At 38.3% G+C, this 21956-nt stretch overlaps 2 protein-coding genes across 6 annotated transcripts in view; both read right to left on the bottom strand.

Moving 5' to 3' along the window:
* Positions 1-308: 308 nt before the first annotated feature.
* Positions 309-11461, bottom strand: smyd2a (SET and MYND domain containing 2a). The gene is made up of 12 exons (XM_055036957.1): positions 11190-11461; positions 9272-9335; positions 8468-8578; positions 8042-8102; positions 7024-7151; positions 5780-5847; positions 5542-5644; positions 5356-5466; positions 4709-4829; positions 4438-4612; positions 3886-3994; positions 309-3023 (listed from the first exon to the last, which is right to left on the bottom strand). The coding sequence occupies exons 1-12, from the start codon at positions 11360-11362 to the stop codon at positions 2940-2942; spliced, it is 1308 nt and encodes a 435-aa protein (XP_054892932.1). The 5' UTR covers positions 11363-11461; the 3' UTR covers positions 309-2939.
* Positions 11462-12512: 1051 nt separating this feature from the next.
* The window catches only part of galnt2 (UDP-N-acetyl-alpha-D-galactosamine:polypeptide N-acetylgalactosaminyltransferase 2), a 73172-nt gene continuing 63728 nt past the window's right edge, over positions 12513-21956 (bottom strand). For all 5 annotated transcript variants that reach the window (XM_055036509.1, XM_055036508.1, XM_055036510.1 and 2 more), the window contains 4 exons: positions 20700-20783; positions 19679-19805; positions 19269-19388; positions 12513-18382 (listed from right to left, as the gene is read on the bottom strand). In XM_055036509.1, the coding sequence (XP_054892484.1) occupies positions 18227-18382; positions 19269-19388; positions 19679-19805; positions 20700-20783 (487 nt within the window). In that variant the 3' untranslated portion in view covers positions 12513-18226. The remainder of the gene's footprint in view (positions 18383-19268; positions 19389-19678; positions 19806-20699; positions 20784-21956) is intronic.

Below are 21956 nucleotides of genomic sequence, written 5' to 3'. Positions count from 1 at the left end.
ACAGCTATGATGTGTAACCTTGGAAACTAGGTATTGCTTTTAAAACTACCAGTAGGTGGAGCTGATTAGTACGTCATCACATTCAACCAGTATTATAGTACATCTTTTTCTTTTTTAAAAAAAACTTTCACAACCAATAATTTTAAAGCAGAATGTTGAACTTTTTCTGCACAATTTACCTCTCTACTTCTGCACAATTTAGAAAAAAAGTTAAAAAAAAAAAAAAAAAACATGGAAGAAAAAGTGCTGTGAACTCTTGATTGATTCAAAACATTTTCGGTTGCAAAATCTGAATCGATACGAGTACAAATAGTTCAATCATCATTTATTCGTTTACATTTAAAACATAATGAAAAATTATAGACTTAGATGTTTTTTTTATTCCAACAGAATAACATTCATGCTTGGTAATTTATTCCAGAAACATGCAGAAAGGATCACAAAGAATTACAAAACAACAGATTGGTTTGAACATCCCAGGGCAAAAAAGTCTTACTAAATGCGCTTAAGTTTAGACAGACAGTCCAAACAGTGTGTGGCTTGTGCAAAGCCTCTGTTTCTTCTTCTCTTGCAGAAATCCACAAAAATAATTATGTGGGCTGAACTGAGCTGCTGAAATGGTGCTTTTCACATTACAGCTATAAGGCAGGCACCTTGCAGATGCATAATTGTTTAATAGTCGACAGTCACATAAGCAGGCGATGCTACAAATACAACCACAGAAAACTCATTGCAAGTTTACGCCAGTCTGTAGGCCACATTGATGTGGTGCATTGAAACACTGAACAAAAAGAGAAGCTACTGGTTTCTGATGACAATCCACTGACAGCAAAACTGTCCATTTCATGTATAAACCATATTTAAGTTCGTCTTTGACATCATTTAGTTGCATTGAGAATACAAAACATGAGTGCAAGGAAAACCCTTAGATAAGGCCCAGGTGATCTTTGCTTCAAAGCTTTCATTGCTTGTCAAATTAAGAGCTAAAACATTAAAAAAGGGAAAAAACAAGTATTTCTCAATGGTTTTAGGAGATTTATACTGCAAAATCAAAAAATGTTACCAAGTATTTTTCTAGTTTCAAGTGTTTATATCCAAGTTAACATCACTTAAAATAAGGAATTTTTCAGCAAGAAACAGCAGTTTGTTTTAAGTCAGTGATTCCTCAATATTGACTACAACATACTGGTTTCACTAGCAGCTTTTTCATTAATAAGATATTTCCTCATTTTATAAGTGAAATAATATATCAGGGAAACCTGTAGTACTTTACAAAACAATATTAATGAATTATTTACTCAAAACAAAATACTCTAGCTTGCTGAAAAGCTACCTATAAGTTAGATATTTTGACTACATACTAGGCCAAAAAATACTAAGTAAGATTTTTTTTTATTATTTTTGCAGTAAGTCTACAAAAAAAGCTATAATTTTACAATCAGCACCTGCCTCACACTTTAGAGTGAGTGTTTGTAGCTGCCTGAAAATTATAATGTAGACTTGTCTCGCTAGTATTTAATCGTTTCTGCTGTAACGGTTTTTGAACTGTTTGGATTTTTCTGATGTGCCGTGGTGCAAATTAAGCAAAAAGCATCAAGTTTAAAATTCAAAAATGACAGTAAGATGAGACACGTGAAGCAGGAACATTCCTCTTACATAAATATTTCTTACAGAATGTAGATATGTAATCTTCTTAGTGCATGTTAACATCAAACCCAGACTGAAGAGAATATGCTTCTACAGAAAACTGCAACAACAACAACAAAAAGAAAATACACACACAAAAAAAAGACAAAAGACAGAGTTCCTGTTTTATGACAGAATCAGAGGGTCCGGTTTTGGCCGGATCCTTGGCAGAAACATTTGGTCAAATCTCAGTCCGCCGCTCATTCCCAGGCCCGCGTGTTTCGCTTTGGGTCGGTTATCCTGACCTGCCAAGGTCACACAATCAGCCAACTGCAGGTCAGCTGGCTGGATAAAACCTCCACTCTGCTCATTTACTTGCAATAAAGAAAAAAAAAAATCTTTTTGGAAATATTTCCAGTTGTGAAAAGCACAAACAGTGATTATGTGGAAACTAAAGCAGCAACATCACCTTTATGCTACTTCGCCGCAAACTGGACGTCTGTAATGCGGGCTTGCTACTCGAGCAGATTGTCCGACTAAACGACTAAAACACAGAATGAGAAAAAAAGTACCTAATACTGTACTGTAATCATGTATATGCAATCCTTTTTAGCAGTAAATAAAAAAAATATACATTTTTGTTTTCAGCTCTGATGCGATACTTTTCTTACTCTCTTCTTTTTTGAAAGGAGAAAACAGCCAAGACATGAACTGATCACTTCATTTAAAAAAAGACAAAGGGAAATATAAACAAATGCATAATAAGTCAAGCATGCAACACTTCCTTCAACAAACCAAAACGCTCTGTGAGACCTCTCTGTTGCTACAGAGTGTGTGATGCATGGTCAGTCTTAGTGTTAGATCACAGTTTTACTGAGAGCATGTGCAACCAGAAACTGTCCTCTGGTGGTAAACAGACAGGCTGTAACTAATCTGGAAGGACAAAGCAGCTCGAAAGGCTGCAAAAACACCAACAGTCTGGAGATGAATCCACAAGACACTGAGTGGAGAAGCAGGACGAAGGTGGAAGCTACCAGATAGAAAACTTGACTTTCTTCAGAAGGCAGCGTTAAAAGGCAGGACTATGAATTTAGTTTCAGGATGAAAAACAAAATGCTTCAGGTGTTTTTAAATGAATTCAAAAAAGCAAATCTAGTTAAAGTCCAGGATTTGAAGAAAAGTTAAAACACATGTGCATAAAGTGAGGCAGGAATATAAAAAAGGTGAAACAACAGAGGTAAAGGATGCATGCCATGCTTTGGAGAAGTGTGTTTTGTTGCTTTTTAAGGAGGTCCCAAGTTTAATTTTCTCGTTTATTTCTGATCCAGGATTTCCCGTTTGACCTCTGCTACATAATGGTGGTCTTTCCCATGAGCCACCTCCATGATGGCCAACGCCTGAGGAGAAATAAAGACATTATCATTGACACACACACTTCCCAGAAGAAACTCTCAGAAGGCATCCAGTCAGTAAATTGATTTTATGAATTAATCAAATTTAAATTTTTTTAGGATCACGTTTTTGGTGAATCTGGATTTTTTTTCCCCACCAATAAACTCATTGGGTTTCCATAATTTAGAGCCGCCATCTTGTTTGACAAGCGTGTTTACAGTTTATGTTTATGTGGACTTTGAATTCAGGTCAACTCTGCAGCAGAATAACCGGGCCAGGCTACAATCTTGTAAAGTCTTACTTATGAGAATAAATAGTACAATAATGCAGTCGTAGTAATACAAGAAGCTGTACGACAATAAAGTAAAAAGTACTCCAAAGCTCTTGAGAACAGTTTTAAACGGAATAATGGAGCATCATTGTTATAAAGGCTGAATCTCAGAAAGAAGAGGAGCTTCTTAAAGAGACAGAGGCCTAATTTCAAGGCATCTAATTGAAAAGTCACTTTTTTTAAAGTTATGTTTGATAGAAACATTTTTATAACAACTATGTGCCTGGAAAATACATAATGCCTCCTTTAAGTGATTTTTTACAGCGTGAAACATTTCCTCAGCACCAACATCATGGGCTTGACGTCGGTGTTTTGACTAGAACGGTACAGGGAGCGTTTGAAAATAAAAAATATCTTTAATTTGGTTTCATCAGACACAACATTGCAAATCAAAGTTTCCTTGCAACCTGTTTTTACACAGAAAAGGTTTCCTGCTGGCAACTCTGCCAAAGAAACCATATTTTCTATATAAACTTACAAAGTTTAAAATGTAATATGCTGCGGTAAAAAAACACACAAATAAAGACAAAAATGACCTTTTTCAAAGCTTTGACACCTTGGGATTTCTTTTCAAGTCCCAAGTAGAGACGGCCCAGCTTCAGGTACATGGACGCCACATTCAGAGAATAGGTCGGGTAGTGAACACTGCGGAGAAAACGGCAACAACCATGGAGTTACAGAGACAACAGAGGTAAAGGACGGTTTTGTTTTGGTGCTTCAATAATTAGAAACTCAGCTGCCTTCAATAGAAAGTTGAAATTCCAAAACAAAAACAACTTGTTGCCTTGTTGGATGGTTTTTATAAAGCAGGTTTTATTGTTTTTAGAAACAGTTCAGACCCAAATGGACGGATACAAACATGCTAAATGTGAATTTTTTAAATATAATTTAATATAAATAAAAGAAATTGCTGGAAATCACAGATGTCAAATGAGTTGAAAATGGAAAAAAAAGCTAATTTAATATAACGGCTGAGGTAAATGGTTTTATTATTACTGTTACTTGGGTCAAAACCCTACTCTGCTCTAAAACGTCTCTTCAGACCTCTGAATGGACCTTCTGGTTTCGGACGCATCACGTCTGCTGACCTGTACGGCTGAACGATCTTCTCCCCGTAGCTCATGGCGCCGTCCCAGTCCTGCATGTAGAGACACACGCCCATGGCCTGATACATCATGTGCAGCATGTAGACGTTGGTGTCTGCAAAAATAGCTCCCATCTTCTCCAGGCTGAGCTCACACATCTCCAGCAGCTCGCTGGGATGTGCAACAGAGTCAAGGAGGAACGACAAACAGCAGGAGGCACAAAGAGGCGAGACAGGAAAGCGTCACAGGGAAAGCTCTAATGAGAACAGGATATTTTTGTAGTGCTTGGCTCTTCTGAACTCTTCGATGACATTTTTGGCGTATTGGACCATAGACTGGATTTCCTTTGGTTCTGGTGGAGAGCTCAGCTTCCTGATCTCCATTTTTGCTTTGTCCTGCACAACGAGAAAAGCAGTAAATAGTCGTAAAGTTTCCAGACGGAAGCTGTTACACGGAAAACACTGGTATGCATGTATTTTTGTGTGTTGCTTTTAATAGTGGTGACATAAATTGCCTTACAAAAGCATCTACTTTAACCTTTTATGCAACTTAAATGCGATTTCATGCGATGAGCAAATCAATTGTTTTGGTAACACTTTATCTGAAGGCCTTTTCATAAGACTCATAAACAAGACATGACACCGGTCACAATATTTATGACCAGTGTCACAAAGTGTCATTCTGAAAATAATGACACTTTTTATGGAAAGTTGACTTTTAATAGACTTTTAGTGCAAGTTTATGCATGAAAGTGTCAGTATTTACCAAATGGCACTTCATGAAGGTTCCTTCATGGTTATGATATCATATATTTGTTCCCAGATCACACCAGTCTTATCTGTTTTGACTGTTCATAACTACTCTGTTCTGTCCTCATTTTGCTTTGGATGAAAAGAGTTTGAGAGGAGCGATCTGTCATACCTTAGACCGGGTGGTGCACTCGGTGCACTGACACATGAAGAAGTAGGACTCTAATAGCCTCTCTCTCCGGTCCTCTGTTGGATATAGCAGGTCTATGTAACTGTCAAAGATCTGCAAAAATGAAATCAATAAAGAATAAAGAGGAGGACATTTTTGTTTGGCAAACACAGCAGCTTTGTCTTTTACCTCTTCCCCTGGGTTTATCTCTTGAACGACTCTGACCTCAGCCACTGTGCCTTTATAGGTCACAATAACATTTGGACTACAGCTGTGGTTCATCAGCGCTACACTGGAAGGAGAAAGCATAATTTAAATTAATTACATCTAGAAAGGAGATAAGGATGGAAAAATATCTGCATAACAGAAGAGGAGAAGGTTATGAGTAGGGATGAAACGATTAATTGATGATTTGTAAAGTATTTACTCAGGAAAAACAGCTGATCCTAGATGGGAGAGCTCTTCGTCCTCTATGGTGAAACCATTACAGTTCACCTGGAAACAGGAAAAAACCCCAAATAAACCAGAGTTCAGATATATGATGACAAAGCAAACATCGCAGACTAAAGTGCTGTGAAACGTCTGATAGGATGGAGGACATCCTGCAGCGGAGATTAAATGTAGCCTTGAGATAAGAGTCTAAAGAGGTTGTTTCCATTAGTGCAGTGTGAAAGCAAAGAGGCCGCGGCTCCGCCAGACGGATCAAATTAAAGCGATAAGAGCTGCAGACTGGATCCGGTCAGCCAGCAATGACCAGCCTGAAGCAACCAACATGTGCTGCTGCTTGCCAGTATAAATAAAAACTCTTCCATTTCCTATTTGTTCACCATTTTAGTTGGTAAAGCTGGAGGAGCAGAGTTCATGTTTAATTTCAATGACAACACCTGACACTAAAAAAACAAATGAGCACAAAGTGTAAGCACTTTTTAGTAAATACTCTTATTTATGTTTATTCACTGTATTCAGATCCTTAACTGTGTTGCCACAAAATAAAAACATTTAAAACTCTTTTTGCAACATTTGTCTGGAGCCACAAAAGCAACACGGCCCAGTGAAAACAAAGAGCGCATCGATTTTTAAAATGCCATTTTTGTTTGGTTTACGGTTCGATTAAAGAACCGCATTTATTTAAATATTTATGTGCCATTATTGTTATTCTGTTGTAGAGGTTGTAATTACATCCAGAAAAATCCAGAAAGCTTTTTCATTACTATTTTTATTTAGAAACATTGTGAGAAGCATAATTCTCTTAATTTCTAGGGTTTAAAAGCTGCAGATCTGGGTTCTAGAGAGCAGAGATCACAATTAGTAAAAAGCAATTTAATCTGAGCATAAATCCAGCTGCTGCATAAGAAACTTACTTACATAACCTTTCCTTTAAATAGCTGCACCATATTTTATTCAGGTATTTCAGGGTCAAAGGTGGCGATTTAGATGCACTTCAGTAAAATATGACCAAGTTTGTGCAATATGAAAAAGACGATTGGTACAAATCCTTCTGCAAAGCACAACATTTAGTATATTCATCAACAGAGCTTTTGGTCAATACTGAGAGTCAATACTGATGCTGCTTAAGCCCCATAAAGAGATGGCCAGTGTAACTCAGTGACCAGAACGAACCATCAGCTTCATTTTGTTAATGTTTCTGATCAAAATGTTCTCAGATTTTACCTGTGCAAAGAGCTCAGTGAGAGCCTGGTCATCAGGGAGGTCACTGATGTGTTTGGAGTAGAAATGGTGCAGAGCCGCAATGTCAGCCTGGTTTAACTCCTCCTTCTCACTGTCCATCTTATCCAGATCTGTAAGAGGCAAAACACAGGAAGTCAATGGAGAGACAGCACATGGAGGGAAAGAGCTCTGAACATCGCAGCAGAACATTACGGTGCCATATATAAAGAAGAAAAGATTAGAGAAGTGATTTTAGACAGAAGTTTCAAACACTCTTCATTATGAAGAGTGTTTGGAATTAGGAATATAAACAATGAATCTACAATTAATGGCCTATTAAATCAAAATGCGTTTCAATCGAGTAACTAACAGTGTTGCAGTTTGGTCGCCATCCAAAAGAGGGCGCCGCAGGTCAGCCAATACTGGAATAAAAAATGGCGGTTAAGAGTAACGGCCGAAACAGAGTCCGGTGTGGCGCGCAAAATTCACTTTACGTGGTTCTGTTTTGACGTTTACCATACAAACTCTTGACATCAATATCGATCTTTCAGCCGAACGTCGTGACGCAACAAGTATTCACGTGTTACGAAGCAAAAATAGAATGAGAGAAAAGCAGAGCACTAAACATTTTAATAAGATAAGGAAAACGACGATAGTAATCATGGTAGAGTTTGAGTTAAAGCAATTCATTTAGTGAAGTTTTAATATCCCTTTAAGAGCAACGATCGACAGCGTTACTGTATGAACTCGCTCTGTTGGCAGCAGTTAACGGGAACACAGAAAGAGAATAAAATTACAGCACCCTGTAACTTGGGATTTGAGTCCCACAGCTCTGCAGTCAAACTGAGTGAAAGAGACAGAATCAGGACTGGAGGCTACAGCGGAGAATATTAATAGATTCTGCTAAAACTACAGCGAGATCACACACAGATGAGCAAATTAACACACCGTGTAACTAAAAGTGCAGGAATATGTAACCAAACGCTGGTGGTTTAATTCACAGACTGGGACGATGACTCACGTGCTTCGAACTCTTTGAGCAGGAGCAGCCGCTCTGAGGGGGTCCGATCCGCCGTGACTCTCTGACACAACAGTTCAGACACAGGAGGACAGTTTAATCACAGCACATAAATATGCAAGAGACATTCAGAAAGCTTTAATCGGGCCTCACGTTTTAAGACATAAACTGGTTTTGCAGATAATTCATTGCTGACAAAGCTTTACTGAAAACTACAGTTTGATCATAAAAGACAGTTTCTATCAAGAGTTCACTTTCTTAGTTGTAGAGTTTGCAAAACTGTTCAAAAGAACTATTTTAGAGCCATAACACGTATAAACCAACATCTCTTCCCTCTTTTATTATGGTTTCTATATGTATACTGGATTAAAATGGTTTAGACCAGGAGCTTCACACCTGAAACATCCTCCTACATCTGGTGACTGTTACCTGTTTCATGATGATTCTGGCCACCAGTCTGACCGTCTCTGATGGACACCAGTTCTCCCCATATGCACACATGGCGACACACTCCAGCTTATGCATGGGCCAGTCGCCTCTCTGAGCAGAGAAGAACCACAAAGGACTCCATCATCAATAAGGCGACCAGTAAATGCACGAACCAGGGAAATAAATAAGCAACAAATAAAGAAAATAACAGATTTTCTCTTTATTACTTAATTCAAGATTTGTGAGAATTAAAAAAACTAACAATCTGTTTAATATTTAAAGCTCTAACCGACTAACATTATGGTGTTACTTACAGCAAGTTTTAGCTAACAACATAACAAAAACTCATTAAATACACACTTTCTTATTTGTGGATCAGATAACAAAATGGCTTCAGCAAAATTTGCTAATTGTAATAACACTTCTTTAATTTAATGGAAGAAACAATGACTTAATTAATCTGTAATCCAATGTGGAAGTTTTTCCATACTTAGAACTTTTTAAAAGCTCAAAATTGAGAGCAATTAAATCATGATCGACAAAGATCCTGCAAAAAGATTTTTTAGTGTAAAAATGGAAATCCTCTCTGAGGTTCAAAAACTATGAAGCCCTAAAAACACTTTGGCTCCATTTATTTCCAGGAATAAATAAGCCTGCGTGTAAAATAGCTTAAATCTGCAAGAGCCCCACACAATTTCAAACCAAATTTGAAAATCTCTCAATTCTTCTGATTTGTTTAGAAAAAGGGAAGCTGAAATTAAACATTTCCAAAAGAGAAAAGAAGGGAGAAAAAGCTCCTCTTACCTGACAGTCAACATTGCAGTAGAAGGCCTGTTTACATTTACCGCATTTAAAAAGATCTTCTCTCCTGCAAAAGTAAAAAAGTATGATTTCATGATTAGAGCTGATCATATAATCCAAACTCTAAAATTCACTCCAAATACAAACTTCAACAAAATGATCAAGTAAAGTTAATAATCAACAGGTTCTAAACTAAGATTGTAAAAAAAAATCACTTTGATTTGTTTAATCTGAATTTGATCATCCCAGACTGAACACAGGATTATTATGTCAATGTTTTTCAGCCATAATACTTTTTCATCCTAAAAATCAAGTAAAATCCACAAGTGTCAATGCTAAACATCAATATGTACAGCAGGAGGTGCAATTGTTAAGCCTGCTGTCCTGCAGAAGGAGGGTTCTGCATTCCAGCGTGGAGACGATTGCATGTTCTGAACATCCATGCATGTTGTGAGGAAAATCCACAAAAAAAAAGCATTTTCTTAAAGTTTTCCATCAGATTCAAACCTACCTCCGCTATCAAAAATCCTGGAGCACATAACCTTTTAAACAAATAAATTAAAAACAGAACAAGTCACAATAACAAATGTTGACGGACGATAAATTGACCCAGAGTTTATTGTGAGGAATGAAAACATTGTTGTTTTGAGATAATATTCAAGTACCTTAATTGTATTCATGTAGTAATGCAAGTACGCCTTCTCAAAGATCAATAAACACTGGAACTGGAAGATATTTGACAAATCTCAAGTAAATAACCAAAACAACAAATAAAATTGATACTTAAGACTCTGTAAACAAAAATGTTCGTTAACAAATGGGCTAGTTGGGTCCAAAGCACCAGACTGAAGCTTATTGTCATTCAGCCTTTGAAATAAAAAAGAAAAAAAATCAATCGTGCAAATGGAAATTATTGAGTTTGTTTTAATTTATCCTGCAATGAACTGACTTACTGGACACAGTTATATAAGCTGGTCAGATCTAAAGAAAACCAAAAATTGGTTAAAAAAAACCCAATCAGTGCAACTCGAGTTAAATTGACAACTATATTGTGTGAAACTATGGAGAGCCTGATAATAATGAGACTATAGAATACCTGGTTCCAAATTAAACTTATTTAATTTTAAGAAGGTTTCACATACTTAAATAGGACTGGAACGATTAATCGTGGCAATTACTGAAATAATTGCAAACCAAGTGATCAATTAATCGTAAAGTGGAGTCTACACACATACACACAAAAATAAATAAATAAAACCCAACATATTCGTAGCAGCAATTTAGCCAAAAAAAGACAAAATATTAATATATTTTGCATTTAAAATAATTTTTCAGCTATACCTGGTTCATGTTAACTACAGAAATGCTATATTATTTTATTTACAAACAGAAATTGAATTTTTGTTTATTTGCGTTAAATATATATATTTCTAACAGATTAATCGGTTAATCGTCCTAACATTTGACAGTTGCAGGCCTATAATTAAATATATGTGCTTGCATCCAACCTGGTTTTTAACAGAATCATGCGCCGTGGCCTTTTCCTGTCCTGGGACACATGGACAGATATATTTAGCCCCATAACCTTTTGGTGGTGCAACGGCAGCCTGCGTGGGACATATGTGACCAAGTGGAAAAACTGCTGCTGCTTCCATGAAGCTAACTATTTAAAAAAATGCTACACGATGCACCAGATGTTGCAGTAAACAAGGACGTTTCTAAGTTAATCTTCCTATTTTAAAAGCTGCAGTGGTCACACATCACCACCAGCCCTCTCCTCTGTTGCCCAGGGCAGTAAATCTGCCTCTGCCACCTGCACAGCAGGAACCAGGTGAGCTGCCTCGCTGCAGCTTCAGCTGAGTCAGGCTGACCTTTGAACCCGTCAGTGTTCGGAGGTCCCCGGTGCTGAGGAGCAGGTTACCTGGTGAAGCAGTGCTCGCAGTGAGCGCCCCTCTCATTCACCGTCAGCACGTAGGAGTAGGCAGGACAGGCGAACACCAGCTCCCCCACCGCGAAGTGCCGGAGCGCCCGGAGGCCGCGGCCCCGCTCCGGGCTCAGGAACCGCTCCGTCCCCTCGATGCCCTCGTTCTTCATGGCTTCTTCAGGTCGCTGTTCCCCCCAGAGCCCACAGACCTCCACAGTCTGCTGAGTTCGCTAATCCGCTTCTGTCTGAGCCGCTTTCTTCCTCTGCGATCCTCGGCAGGGAAGACTGCAGGCTGACATCGCCCCCTGCTGGACACGAGCCGGAACTGCACCGCGGCACAGAACATGACCAGAACTTAATGTATTTTACTGGGATTTCATGGAATAAATTCATGCAAACATATTAAGTAATATTATATTGGAAGGAAAATAATTAAATAACACATATAAATATGTATATATTGCTCCCTTTCATCCCATTTTCACTATTCTTTCTGAATCTTAATGTACTTTATTTTAATGTATGGAATAAATTAAAACAAAATATATTAAATCATTTTAATATAGAAAGAAAAAATTACACATTTTTTTCATATATATATATATATATATATATATATATATATATATATATATATATATCTATATATATATATATATATATATAGATAGATATATAATATATATATAGATATATATATATATTCATATATTCACCACTGATGAAAAAAAAATGGCTCCAAAGTGTTATTCTGTTCCCACTACTCTTGATTTTAAAAAATAATCTCATAATTATGACTTAAGCCATAATTATGAGATAACATGTCATTCCATTTCGTAATCAGCACAGAAGGCCGTGTTAGGCCTGAGGTTTTTCAGTAATCTCCAGAACAGAACCAGCCCTCTTAATCAGTTCAGTAAAAGAACAAAAACATATTCAATGGTACATTTAGAACCACACTGAACACCATTCAATTTATATATATAAATGTTTTTATTTAATTTAATTAGTTGTCTTCATTCAAAGGTGAATTTCTGCAGTGTCTATAAAACAGGGAACGGTTAGAAGCGCTGTACAGTCCGACAACAAAACTAGGAACTGCTGCTAAGTACACTGTGTATATATGTACATACTGTACACACGAATGTGGTATATACAAAAATATACACTTTTACATGCGTGACCCTGTGAGTCAGACGTTCCACCTCCGTACTTTAACACCAGACAAAAGAACCACACTGTTCACAGATTGCTGCTGATTCCTGGTAAATAAACCTTCAGCGGTGTTTTGTCTCATTCCCTGACTCACGTTTACCAACAGAAAATAAAAACCAGTTGTGAGCTGAACGTCAAATGTTTTTTTTTTTTTTTTTTTGGTTTTTACAACCTCCAGGGCTCAATTGTGAAACTTTAATTAAAGGGTTTGAAGCTTAAACTTTTCACCCTGTTGAAAAGAAAAACTTCTTTAAAACAAAGTGGTGCTACACTCTCCTGAAAGGCAAGAAGTAAAATGCCTGTCTGCAAGATTTCTTCCAAAAACAAGCATCATTCAGCTCAGAGGATCTGCTGCAGACTTAGGGAGACGAAGCAATTACTTTTCAAATATTCATTTTCCACTGTGCAGCTAAAATCAGTCGACTAAAACCGGCGCAGAGCAAATCGTCAAGCATCTACTGACACAAAAATCTAAAGAAGCTTTGGCACATTGTGCAAAAGATGTAAACATTTATTTATCTGATCCACTTCGCTGTCATTTCTAATGTCCTCTTGGTAAAACATGATTACAGATGAAAATGTATCGAACATCTCATCTGGATGGAGAGAAAAGGCTTCATGTCACATGATGTTCCGGTCGATCAGATTTCCTAAACGAGCTGCAGCTCAGAGCAGAGGATGCAATGAACTGTTGAACATATTTTTACTTTGTAAACTTCATTCTGGGTGAACAACAGGATTTACTGAAAAACAGCCAAAATGTGCCGGTGGAATTATTACATTTATTTGTGCTCAAAAGTAAAAAGATTCATTTATTTTGTTAGAACAGGGCCCGTTTGTTTGTGTCCTAAAAATAAAATAAAAAACTTGATATAAAACCTGTTGGTTTTTTGCTCTTCTGATTTCAAACACAATCTTCAACTAAAGAAAACTTCATGCAGAGTATTTTTTTGGAAATTAATATTTTGTCCTTTTTAATCAGAGCAACATTTTTATTTTGTGCCGCTGATGCACGTTTAAAATGCGCGACTTCTTTAAGCAAACAATTTCTTGATTTGTGTTCATTTTCTGGCAGAAATCCTTTTAAAAAGTCGCACTTAATTTTTCCGACTGGACAAAAATTTTTAGTTTGTGTTTATTGAACCTACCAGTTTGAATGTTTAGGATATAAAAAAAAAAGAAACTGTTTTTTTATAACCGGCAGCCAAAAGTTGTTGCTGTGGGAGGGTTTGTTTTGGGACAGAGAGCAACCGCTCTGAAAATTCAAGTTTACGACAAACTGCTAAAGATTTAAGATGTTTAAAGTTAGCAAAATGAAGAATTCATATAAAAAATAATGGTACAATATGTTGATTGAAGATGTTTCTAGAGCAACCTTAAATAAAATATTAAGAAATAATTTCACCGACTCAGGTGGGGATATAAAACTGCAGCCATTTTCTTCACTTCAAAGGTCAACAAAAAAAGTCAACAATAAAAGTCAAAACACTAAAAATACATTTTCTGCGCTTTTTCTTACAAATAGAAAAAAAAAATGATCATAGTATATTTTTCTATGGGAATATTTAAGAGATCCAGGCAGAACTTCTGAGGGATAGGTAGAAAATTTCAAAACTATAAGGAAAAAAAAAAAATCAGCATTTTTCCATTGGATTTCCAAACCATCCCCTATAAACCACAAACCAACTATAACACATTAATGTACGTTTTAAAGTTTTGTCCTCCAACAGGTTTGATCCCATCTCATTTACCCATTGAATTATTTGTAAAAAATGTGGACGCCACATCTGTGGATTCGGCGGCAAATCCTCCCGTCACACAAAGTTTAAAAGAAATGCCAAACGCAACGCAGAGCGAAAAACACAAAGAGAGAGAAACACAAAGTATCAGAAAACACTCCAGACGTTGTCCTCGTCTGCTGGTTGCTTGGGACAGAAAATATAAACAGGAAGGCTTGATCAATAATTTCTGGTTTTAAGATCAGAGGCGTGTCTAATTTCCAGTTTATCTCAGATGAAGCCGAGCCGCTTGTTCTGAAAAGTGTTGAGATTTTGCATGACGACAGCATCACAAAGAAATCAGGGTTATGAAACAGTAGACGGGATTGCTCCCACCATCTTCACAGTGAAGCATGGTGGCGGCAGCATCATGCTGTGGGGATAAGTTTCTTCAGCAGGGATGGGAAAGAAGCTGATCGTTCCTCTCCATCTACGCTGACTCAGATCGGCTCATTTTGCAAAAAAATCAAATGATATAAAAACGTTGGTTTCTAAATGTGCAAAGCTTCATTCGTCTTCTCGTGACCTTTGACCCCTCACCCGGGCCCTCCTGAAGTAAAACCTCCTCACAGCGTCATGACGCCGTCACCATTTCCAAGAGTTGACTAGAACTTAGCAGTGATCCAGAGACGATTAGCGCTGCAGATGTTTTAAAAACACAAAAAGTATTTAGGTCCAATTTCTGGTGCAAATAATTTATATAATACAAAACTAACGAGCAACTTTTCAGCAAGATACAAGATCTTGTTTTGAGTCAATAATTTGTTAATACTGATTTTAAAAAGTACTAGATCTGAAAAAGATCTGAAAAGTACGTTTCAGTTTTTCACTAATAAAACAATTTCCTATAAGCGAAATAATCTCACATTGGATCTTAAAACAAGCTCCTATATCTTGGTGAAGTTTCTTGTTAGTTTTGCCGTAATTCAAGTGCACAAAGAAACTGGGCCAAAAATACTTGTTAGATTTTGTGTTTTTGCAGAGTAACCTAACCACTCTTATTTGTGAAATATTTGGAAAAAGCATGTACATTTCCTTTAAAACTTTTGCTTTGTCACATTAAATACTAAAACACGTTTTCAGATCCAGGTCACTAAATGTCTAAAAGTTCAAGGACTGCGAATACCTTTGCTTGATCCGATATAAGACGCAGTGAATTTCCAAATCAATGCGTCACTCCAAATCAACGCGTCACTCCAAACGTATGCAGAGCTAATTCTCCTCGACCTTCATCATCAGTTATTAATAAAATAGAATTGAAGAGAATAAACAACAAATATGATGCAATAAAGACGCTAAAAAAAACCAGAGGGAGTCAGATTACGATAGGAGAAATGAACTGAAAATGTCTTCTGTAAAACTATCAAGTTGCTGCAGATGTGGTGAAAAAACGCCACAGTGATGATTTGTGACACCAAAATATTGTTACTCTGATCGGCTGTTGGAGTAAAATAAGAAGCTTCCCATTTCAACCACGGTCAGCATGAACGGAGCAGCAATGCCTGAGTTATCAGAAAAATCTGCGAAGCTCCCGCAGAAACTGAGAGAACAATCAGAAAAACTTATGGCAGACGGTCCTTCTGACAGCGGGTTCCGTCATCACACAGAACCCATCAGGAAGCTGATGGAGGCTCCTCAGTGAAATGAACACGTCTGATGCTTTTGTCAATAAGAAAGTAGAGAAACTGAAACGATATTAGAGACCATCAGACACAAAGCTGACAGTAAATCTCAGAAGCAGACATGGACCAGGAACTGGTGTCAAGATGAAATCTACACATTGTGTAGATTCTGAATCATTTAGGACAGAGAAATCCATAGAGCTGAACTGAAACACGTTAACGGTGACCTACTACGCTTCTTTGAACAGGTTAGATTTACGGGCTTCACAAAACTTCACTTTTTTTTAACATAAAAATCATTCTTGCATAATGAGATTATGTGTCTAATTTGAACTCCTTTCAGAATGAGCCGTTTTAGGGCGTCCTGTCACTTTAAATCCAAGTAAGCTGCTGCTGGCCACGCCCCCAAGTCAATGTTTACACTCACAAATGAAAATGGCTGCAAGCAGATGTGTCACTATACGACGTTCATTAGTGGAGCATCAAGCAGGGAAACAGATGTGCCTGAGTGCTGCTTGGGTTGCTAGGTGATGGGGCTGGACTCGGCCAGGGTTGCTAGGTGATGGGGCTGGACTCGGCCAGGGTTGCTAGGTGATGGGGCTGGACTCGGCCAGGGTTGCTAGGTGATGGGGCTGGACTCGGCCAGGGTTGCTAGGTGATGGGGCTGGACTCGGCCAGGGTTGCTAGGTGATGGGGCTGGACTCGGCCAGGGTTGCTAGGTAACAGCGCAGCGCCCATTTCAGACACCAGAAAACATTGACTTCTATTTTTTAAACACTGGTTTACTTTTAGAAGCAGTTGAGACCCAAGTGGAGGAGTAGAAACAGGCAGAATGTGAATTTCGCATCACGGGTGAAACCTGAGTGGTCAGAACTGAAGAACTGAAACGTATTCAAAATCAAAAGGTTATGGGCTCAAAACTTTTAAAAGTATCATAAAACTGTTCCTGCGGCTTCAAGCTTTCCTTTAACGAGGCGTCAGAGAAAGTGCTAAACTGGAGAATGCTGCCTTCCCCTCACCTGTCGCTGCACACTGCTGGTCAGCTGGCTTGTATTTTTTTTTTTTTAAATTAAAAAACGGAACTTTTTTTTTTCCCCCTCTCGCTGATATAAAAGGGTAAATTCAGCTGTCTGGAAATACTTCCAGTAGTGACAACCATCAGGCCGTCATGGAGCAAAATAACTAAATACAAATATTCTGTATGTTTACTTGAAAGCTACAATTAAATTTACCAGGTGTTACCATTAGTTTTGTATCAAAATAAAATAAAATATTTGTGAGTATTATTACTATTAAGTGTGTAATAATCCTTGTATGTTATTTTATTAATAGAAATAATTTCTGCTCCTCTGTTTTTGATTAAAATGATGAAACAGTTGTAAATATTGTCAAAATATTTAGGATATGATTTAGTGAAGTTGATCACACCATCCCATGTCTCAACCAGCAAATGTAAAGATGTGAAGACAGGCCACCAGGAGCAGTCAGAGAACAGCCACAGTATGTAAGGAAAAACTGCTTTTAATTGCTCCTCTGGTCCTCCTGAAACTTAAAACAAACTCTTCTTTCAAATCTGGTGTCATATGCTGACAAGAGTAAACAAAACAAAGACTTATTATGTTTGTTTGTTTTTTTTTTGTGCAGTTTTTAAGAAACAACAAAGTGTAGAAGTAAAGATGCTGCAGCAGCCAGTGCTACATCCTGAAGACCTTAGAGACGGGCTTTGTTTCAGACGCAACCCTCCGTCACGAAGTAAAGACTTTCCCAAGGACAACAGACTAGAATCAGACGCACAGAAAGTAAAATACAGAGTTCTCTTTTCTCCTCCTCCATCTCTTTTTGTCAATTCTGTAAACTAGTGAGAGAGCAAAAGAACAGCTCGAAGAATCGAGTCCGTGTTCCTCCTCCCATCATCACTCGACACCCAAAATCCCCCCATAAGAAACCTCCATCTGTCCCAACAAGAATCACTTAGGAACAGAACCAGCTCCAGCAGCTCTCAGCAGATTCAAGAATAATAATAATAAAAAAAAAACGCATAAGAAAAATAAAAATAATCCACCAAAGAGTTTAGTTTGTTTTCAACCAGCATTAAAGAAGAAAAAGGAAATCTCTCTGGAACCGTCAATGACAGAAGGCCGAGGTATGTCGTTGGAAACTAAATCCTCTCCATCGCTTCCATCCACCGCATGCAGTCAGTCTCCGGTTCGGTCTGACGCCGTCTACAAGCCCCTCCCCCACAGGGCGTGGCTCGACGTTTAAGGGAAGGGGCGGTGATGGGGGAGAGGGCTGTAGAGAGAACTGGCTGCGTCTCTGCGGAGGACAAGGACTATTCCAGTCCATCCGGCTCCTCCAGTCTTTTGCTCGTATTTCTGTCTTTTTGTGTCTCAGTCAGATATCCAGGGCTCTGCAGCGCCCCCTATGATTGTAAATTCAGGGTGAACTTCCACTGTTGGCTGAGGTTCGGCCCACAGACCTCCACGGTTAGCCCACCCATCCTCGCGCTGCGGCTGTCCAGGCAGAGGTTGCTGCCCACATGACGAAGCTTCGAGTTGGACTCGATCTGCTCCCATTTCTGTAAAAATAACAAATTAAGAAAACATTACAGACTGACGCCAACTAGAGCTAAATATTTACTTACACTGAGATAAAAGACTCAACATTCAAGGTGACCTATTCCTTGAAGAGAACATGTTCATTACATTGTTTTTTTCAGTTCAAGATCGAAGGTAACTGGATTTCCATCTGGTCAGTTCTGCCTGTTTTGAGCTGCTTTGAGAATGAGATGTTTAAGGGCCTCTACCACTTTAAATCTAAATAATCTAATGTTGGCCACGCCCCCCATCTCAACGTTTACAGTCGCACAGGAAAATGGCTGCAAACAGATCCATAACTATACAGCCATACATCTTTGAAAAGCAGACGTGGAGCCTCCAGCACAGCCAACAAAAATGCAGCAAATCATTTCTGGATGAAAAGCAGACAACAAAATTTGCCTCGTCAGCAGCCATTATACATAGCATCCAGCGGAAAAACCAGCTGACCAAGCGTGATTGGGTTGTTAGGTGACAGGATGGGTTCGGTTGGTGTTGCTAGGTAACAGTGCAATGCCTGTTGAATACGACTTAACAGTCGTGACGTTATTGCGATAGCTCATTTTTCAGACCCCAAAAAACATGAACTTATTGCCAAAAAACCGTCTGTTAATTTAAGCGTTTGGGTTGTTTTTGTAGAAGCAGTTGAGACCCAGATGGATGTATAAAAGCGAGGTCTGTAGGGGAATTAAGCCAAATGCTAAGGAAATGAAGGTGAACCTGTAATTGGATGAAAGTGGTCAAACAAGTCCTCCATCTTTGTTCTGCATTTATTACACAGAAATAATTTTAGGGATCCTGACTGACATAAATTAGAAAAGTTTTGTCTGATGTCATGTCTTTTAATGCAGCGTGATTCGTCAGTACCTGTCTGCTGTCGTTCTCTCGACATCCTTGTAGTTTGATTAGGGAGCCGGCGGTCCGGTCCACCACCGTCAGACAAAGGTCCATGTGTTTCACCGATTTGTCTTTGGTTAGGGCCCATTCCTAAAAACAATAAATAAATGTATATATAAAATTTGTGGTTTGAGTTCATGACAATCACAATGGGAGGGATTTGATTTATATTATGGAAAAACATGTCCATGGAAATATTCTTTATGACTGATAGAAAAATGTGAGCTGATATCAACATCCGATTTTCTTTACTTGGCACATTTGTGGAGATATCTACACATTATCCGTTTTAATCACCAGGTTTACTAACAGAATCCATTCAGATTGCTTCCGTTCATGTCCTCCCAGGTTTCCTGTGTGTTTGGTTATTGAATCTCTACCTGATTGCCTCCGGCGTTGTGGCACTCGTAGACGCCTACCACTCCGTCTGCAAAGTGCCCCAGGGTGTCCAGGCAGTTTCCTCCCTGCTGCAGCGCTCCGAAGGCGATGTCCTGATGATCTGGAACCCTGAAAACACCAGAACCAGGTGACGGACTCCTCCCGCTCTTACTTGCTGTTGATTCTGATTTCATCATCTCATTGTGCGTCTGTGTTGGGGTCAAATGTCATTCTTACATTTTAAAGAACTTTGTGTTACACTTGACTAACTAACTCTTTAATTAAAATATGCACCATGTTTTATTTTATTCAAACAAAACTAAAACTTGTATAAACAATAAAAATCCTTCTGTAACATTAACATTTTAGCAGGAAATGCTTCTTTCTGCACAACAATTTGGTTTTTTAGTATAATAAACGAACTTCTTCGTTAGATATATTCTAATTTACTGAATATGACTGTATATGTTGATATGAGATGGAGATTATTTATGCTGTATGGCGATAATATTAATACAATAACCAGTTTCGTTACCTGGGAGACGCCGCGCTCATAGCTCCGCCCTCGGTTGCTTAGCTCTTGCTAAGCAACATATTAACGCTTTACATTCGTAAATGTTGTAAATGCTGTTGCGGCCGATTGTTTGGGGACGTTTCCTTCTTTTATTGTGATTAAAGTTCTGAACATACTGCAACTGGCCCCCGTATCGCCTTTTTGGTGAAATATAAACAAATATTTTGGAGCGCTTCTGTCGGGACGCCATCTTGGATATTCTCGAAAGCGAAATACAAAGCGTGTGCTATACGTCATCACGCAAATACGTCACGCTACGGGAATCGATAAGCAGATTAGCTAAGACGTTAGCTTTATGATTCTCAGCGGTTCCATTACTTGGAATCGTTAAGCAATTAGTGTGTATTTGTGTAATAATGTATTGTACACATTTCGTAGGATTCTCATTCCTACACTGAACTAAACGTATTCCATAAATACATTGATTGGCTGATTGATTAAGCTCTTACCTCAGTTCGGGGTAGACGTTCTCCAGGTACCATTTGAAAGGCATACAGCCCAACCTCTTCTTCATCTCCAAGCGACTCTGGATACTGAGACACACAGACATCGCATGTAATCAGACGATGGTAACTTGCGGTCTTCAGTGCGTTTGTGGGTTTGATTTGATCACAGTGATAGTCGGTGAGGGCAGGAAGTGGAGGCTCATCTGACTGGCTGCATTAGGGGAAAATAACCGCTTAGCCTCGCTGATAGCCAGCGGGGTCAGAGGCACAAAGACAAGACAGATGTGTCAAACCTCTTTCAAATTTCATCAACCTTAAGAGCACGGGAGTCCAAAGTGTGGGTCGGGGGCCATTTCCGGCTTTTTTTTAGTGATTTCATGTAACTATTTTACTAATAGTTGTTGCAAATAAATTATTGCCCCCTATTGTTTTGGCCCATGAGTCCTTTTGACAAAAAGTTCGAACATCCAAGGATTAGAGGATACATGATTGATCAAATATTAAAAAACTAATGCATGAAAATCTCTTATTTTGGGTGAAACTGAAAACATTCATCTTTTGTTTCTTGGGCTTCTAAGCAATGAAAACCATAAAACCTTTGCAAGGGAAAAACAAGCTAGTGTTTTTCATATTTATGGAACAATTACAAACATTTAAATAAAATAACTAAATAAATAAACCTGTCTGTACTAAAAAGTGTCATCTTTCTGTGGAAAGTTCTTGCTATGAAAACACATAAAAGGTGTGATAAAAGTATCTCCCTGCATACAAATATTGGTCATTTCATATGATTTTGGCCAGAGGCAGGAAGGCCCAGAATGAGGAGCAAAACGAGCCACCTGTGGCTTTGGAACCACAGGTTGTAGACCCCCTGCACCGGGACACACTCAGATCAGACAGTCAGCAGGCCGCGCCTTCAGTCCTCCTGCAGGTTTTGATGCATTTTTAATGATGAATGGTCGTATTGGTAACCCAGACAGCTCTGCCTCATTATGAGCAACACAAAACACTTTTTTTTATAACTCTCCACGCAGATTAGAAGTTTTTCTTCCATTTCTTTTATCTACTTTGGTATTTATTATCATAATCTTGCTTCTATCCTTTCAGATGAGAGGCTCTCCGGTTTTCAGCTTCTGACCCATAAAACACCAGCCTCGAAGCACAGAAACATTGCTTTTTTATGATCAAACTAACATCTCTAACAGCTTTTTTTAATAGTTTTTTCCCTATTTCTCCATTTATGAACAAAGTTTGGCCATG

This window comes from Poeciliopsis prolifica, unplaced genomic scaffold, assembly GCF_027474105.1.
Source record: "Poeciliopsis prolifica strain line A6 unplaced genomic scaffold, Auburn_PproV2 SCAFFOLD011, whole genome shotgun sequence".
Classification (NCBI taxonomy): domain Eukaryota; kingdom Metazoa; phylum Chordata; class Actinopteri; order Cyprinodontiformes; family Poeciliidae; genus Poeciliopsis; species Poeciliopsis prolifica.
Note: the sequence above shows the minus strand (reverse complement) of the source record. Positions and strands in the feature narration are given on the sequence as shown.

Excerpts from the sequence above, each read along its gene's own strand:
- smyd2a (XM_055036957.1), bottom strand. The coding sequence starts at position 11,362 with ATGAAGAACGAGGGCATCGAGGGGACGGAGCGGTTCCTGAGCCCGGAG. Across the intron at positions 5,848-7,023 it reads TCACTGAGCTCTTTGCACAG|GTGAACTGTAATGGTTTCAC; the intron begins GTAAAATCTGAG and ends TCCTGTTTCCAG. Across the intron at positions 4,830-5,355 it reads AGTGCACCACCCGGTCTAAG|GACAAAGCAAAAATGGAGAT; the intron begins GTATGACAGATC and ends CTCGTTGTGCAG.